Source organism: Poecilia reticulata, unplaced genomic scaffold (genome assembly GCF_000633615.1).
Source record: "Poecilia reticulata strain Guanapo unplaced genomic scaffold, Guppy_female_1.0+MT scaffold_351, whole genome shotgun sequence".
Classification (NCBI taxonomy): domain Eukaryota; kingdom Metazoa; phylum Chordata; class Actinopteri; order Cyprinodontiformes; family Poeciliidae; genus Poecilia; species Poecilia reticulata.
This window is the reverse complement of record NW_007615122.1, coordinates 22,657-27,158: the sequence shown is the minus strand read 5'-3', so window position 1 is coordinate 27,158 and position 4,502 is coordinate 22,657. Positions and strand designations below refer to the sequence as shown.

Genomic DNA, 4,502 nt, shown 5'->3' with positions numbered 1-4,502 from the left:
GTTCTGATCAAAGTGTTGAAGCATCAATCATTGATTATAGATTTGTTCCTGTCAGATTCCAGAAGCTGGAATTCACATTTCTAGACTGTGTTGGAATGACCTTTGGCCTGCTTCACGAGGGGGATTTCTACACACTAGGGGTCCGAATGCTGTCCTGTTTGTTAGTCAGTAAAAATAACTTGTTTCTTTTCTCAACTTTATTCCGCCATGTACAGCTGCAGCTGTTTCTTTAGTGCTCTGTATATCCTTTCTGAACATTCTGCTTCTGTAAAAGCTTTTCTTGCAGCATGCAAGGCTGAAATGTGCTTGGCAACCCATTCACTCTTGGTGGTGCCCTCTAGAGCTGGAGCTTTGTCTATTAATACAGAAGGCAGGTTAGGATTCTGCCCGAACACCAGCTGATGTGGGCTGTATCCATGGACACTTTGCATAGAGTTCTTTGCCATCAGGGCCCAGTCCATGGCAGTGCTCCAGTCACATCCAGTACTTGCTTTGACTTTCAGTCGGATCTCCATCAGAGTTTGATTATGGTGCTCTAACAGTCCATTGCTCCTGTAAGCAGGTGTTGTCTTAACTTCAATATTGAAGTTCTTGGCCATGTCTCTCACTTCGTTATTAATCTCACCACCATTGTCGCTGAACAACTTTTGTGGTGGGCCATGCATACTGATCCAATCATGGATAAAAAGTTTGTCTATTTCAGAAGACCTCTTGGTGGTAAAGACACTACCAGCACTGAAACGGGTRAACTGGTCAATAATGTGTAGGTACCAAACCCGAGGTTCAAGTTTGTGTAGATCTACAGCAACTGTTTCATTATATGTACATGCCAATGGTAAGGCAACAGCAGGTTTTGGTTTGGTCTTACAATATCTTTGACACCCTTCACACTGGTTCACAACCTTTTTTAGCAGGCTGTCACATTCTGCACATTCCTTGTTGCCAGAATTAGTCAAAAGTATCTGAATTTTATCAGGAAAGGTGTGTCCAAACTGTTTATGAAGTTTCTCCAGAACTTTCATCTTCTCGCTTGTATTCATCTTATCTGTTTAGTCAATATTTCTTCCACAGTAGCTTCTAATAGCTTATCAGAGTGAGTAAAATTTCTATTTACGATGTCCACAATGTTCACACAGTAATGACCTGAACTAGTAAAGTCCAGTTTGACAGGCTGGTTGAACATCACTGCACTGTCCCTTTCCATGTCCAAAACGGTCCCTTTGGCCCTGAGGTTTTACTCAGAAGCAGCGAGAAGTTAGCAGGTATATTTACCTTTTTGATGGAGTAGACGATTTTTCCGTCTCCAAAATTGAAGGGCCTGGGACTTTGTGTTTGTCTCTTCCATAGTTTTCACACTTTTCTTTTGTAACTCAGTACTGGAGTTGTTCAGCCACTCTTGTCCACAAACTGTCATGGGGCAAGCAGTGTTTATTATTGCTGAGCCAAAACATTCTGTCATGAATATTTCTGCGTCTGTTATTGATTGTTTGGTGTACAGAGTTAAATTACACTCTTCCACATCTTTTGTGTCATCAGCAATTTTAACACTATGAGCTTTGTACGGACAGTTTTTAACCCTGTGAAAAGTACTTTTGCACACTGCACTTATTCACTTATTCAGCGGGTTTGTACCGGGCTGTGGAGTTTTCTGATGGGAACTTTGCCGCCAGTACTTGCCTTTTTTCCGTTGTTGCAAACACTGACTCCTGGTTAATGCCTTCTGCTGCTGCACCTCTCTTTCGCCAAATATTCTCTTCAAAGCGGACTTCATAGAAGCAAATGTTACATCTGAGCATGCTGTTAAAGCCAACTGTCTGTCCGTTATATCCACACACGCGGTGTCCAAAAGCTTAAAAGCCAAAACTGCGTCAGGTAGCTCCATGTTGTATTTTTTCATGGGCGAGTAAAGCTGCACGAAATCAATTATATAGTCCGCCATCGACATGCTGTTATTATTCAGTCAAAATCCAAGTACGCCTCATAGATCCTGTCCTTTTCCTCTTTTAGGAACAAGTCATCTAGTTTTGCTAACAATGAGGTCATTCCAGTGTCTTTATTTAGATCATCTACCGGAATTTCCATCGCCGTGTCCCGCGCTCTTCCAGACAGGGCCAGGGCGACAGCCAGCGCTTGCTTTTTCGACTCCAAATCTGTAACTCTCGTCCAAATGTTGACTTCATTCTTCCAGCTTTCATAAGGCTTTCCTTCCTCAAACGTTGGCGGAACTCTGTAGTTACTAACCATCCTCTGCTACCAATGTTAGTCAGTAAAAATAACTTGTTTCTTTTCTCAACTTTATTCTGTCATGTACATCAGTCGAACAGCCCGCCACATCAGAAGAGTACCAACCCAATAACATATGCTCCTGGTATAACAGAGCCCCTAGCGGGGGCCCCTACAAACAAAACGAGCAACACTGTTCTGACCTCAGATCAGCAGGTCCAACTCAGTTACACAGAGGGACTAAATTAAACTCTGGATCCAAGTCCAGGAACAAACTCAGAAAATATTTATTAGAACAGAAGATATGAACTTTGATTTAATGATCAATTATATCTAATTATACACATATTATATGACAATCTAATAGTAATAATTATATAATCAGAAAACCTCAAAGTCTCCAATCTGCAGCTGGGAGTCTGTAGAAAACCACAAAACTCCTTCAGTCCAGAATCTCCCAGGTTGGTCTTGATCAGCACCAGTTCTGTCAGATGGGTCGGGTTGGACTTCAGCGCTGAGAACAGAGAAGTCCAGCTGGTCTCTGATAAACTGCATTTGTTTAATCTGAATAAAGAATAAAAGAAGCCAACAGGATGCAGATTAAAATTGAAATATGAACAAATAATACAAATGTAGAACATTTATTTCACTCGATGTAAAAGTCTCAGAAACTTGATGAACTGATTCTAACATCTGATCCAGTCAAACTGGTTTAAAGAGTAAAATCCAGCAGAACCAGAACATTTTATCATGATGTGTTGTTAGAATATTTCAGTCGGCCTTCAGTGGTTCTGGACTGAAATTAAAACGGACTTTCAGAACCAAACTGTGACATCACAACATTAGGAAGAGTAGATGGGGGGTCCTTTTAATGAGCAGCTGGCCAAGTTAAGGAGGTCAGAGGTCATCCTCCTGGTCATCCACAGCAGCAGCCTCACATGCAAAACCAAAGGAGCTAAATAATCAACGTCTGCTTTTCCAGCGGATCCAAAGATCAGCTCCTGGTCCGTTCTACACTGGTACCACTTAATAATTACAATATGAAGTCACAGTGAAATATTTACTGCCAGGCATCTCAGAAAGTCAAACACTCATTTTATAGAGATTCATCACACAGAGGAAAAGATTTCAAGCTTTTATTTTGTTTTAATGATTCTGGTTGACAGGTATAGGAAACCCAAAATTCAGTTCATCACGAAATCAGCCAACTAATTCAACCAATTAGAAACAATGTTTGAGGCACAAATGTCAGACTTCTGAAAGTTTGTCCCTCTCTGCACTTGGTTGTTCTCTTGTTGCATGAATTACTGCATCAATGCACCATGGCATGGAGGTCCTCAGCCTGCAGCGCTGCAGGAATGAAGCCCAGATGACTTACTCCATCAAACTTTATTCAAGTTTCACAAATCCCAAACTTGGTTTTCAATATTTTGATGTTAGCTGAGAATAATCTAGTGCAGGTTTGAAGAGTCTGAGTTTTGTAGATGAAAAGTAAAATATCTTGGTGTAGAAAACATTGCAAACTGTCCTCCATGTCTCTTGGTTTGACTCCACTGCCACTTCCAGCGTTTCAGAAACACTTTTCACCCAAAAAAGGAACTCGAGGTTTTCAAAACGTTTCTCAGGAACTCAAGAAACTAAGCCGGATTGCTTTTTTCTCTCTCCATGTTTCCTTACAGGCTCTGTATCAGCTGACTGCTCTGTACCATCATTTATCATCAGATATTTTATGTCTCCAGATTTTAATTAATCTATTAATTACGTGTTTCTTGCTTGTTGCATTTTAACTGCAGCTCATTGCTAAGTATGACAGATGTAAACGGTTTATTTCAATCCGTCCAATTCAGAGTTTTACAACATCCATTACAGCTCAGATTCTGAAAGTTGATCATTTTCTCTTTTTGTGGTGATTCAGTTCCTGAACTATCAACTAGAAAATATTGAGTCTTTTCTCTGTCAGATTGATTTGGGTCATTTAGTTCAAGTTCTGAATCCTTCATCAGAGACGCTGCAGAAATGGGAACATTATCATAAAGGAACAACCTGATTGTGAAGATGAGTCATTTTTAAATCTATTTTCCAGGTGAACCACATGAGAATGATTTCAGTAACTGCTGAAGCTTGTTGCACACAAAGCTTTACAAAGGTAAGATCTCACTTCCTGTCCTACAAAATAAGAGCTGAATYAAGATGTTTGAACTAAATGACTTTAACTTCACAAAGTCAGTATTTACTGCAGGACTGTTAATTAATGATCTTTATATTATTTCTGTCTCCTT

At 40.2% G+C, this 4,502-nt stretch overlaps 1 protein-coding gene across 1 annotated transcript in view; it reads right to left on the bottom strand.

Annotated features, from left to right (window-relative positions):
* Positions 1 to 2,613: 2,613 nt before the first annotated feature.
* Positions 2,614 to 4,502, bottom strand: part of LOC103460938 (protein NLRC3-like) — a gene marked incomplete at its 3' end in the record, with an annotated part of 19,506 nt that continues 17,617 nt past the window's right edge. Inside the window, exon 7 of the mRNA XM_017303538.1 lies at positions 2,614 to 2,787. Coding sequence (XP_017159027.1) covers positions 2,614 to 2,787 — 174 coding nt within the window. The remainder of the gene's footprint in view (positions 2,788 to 4,502) is intronic.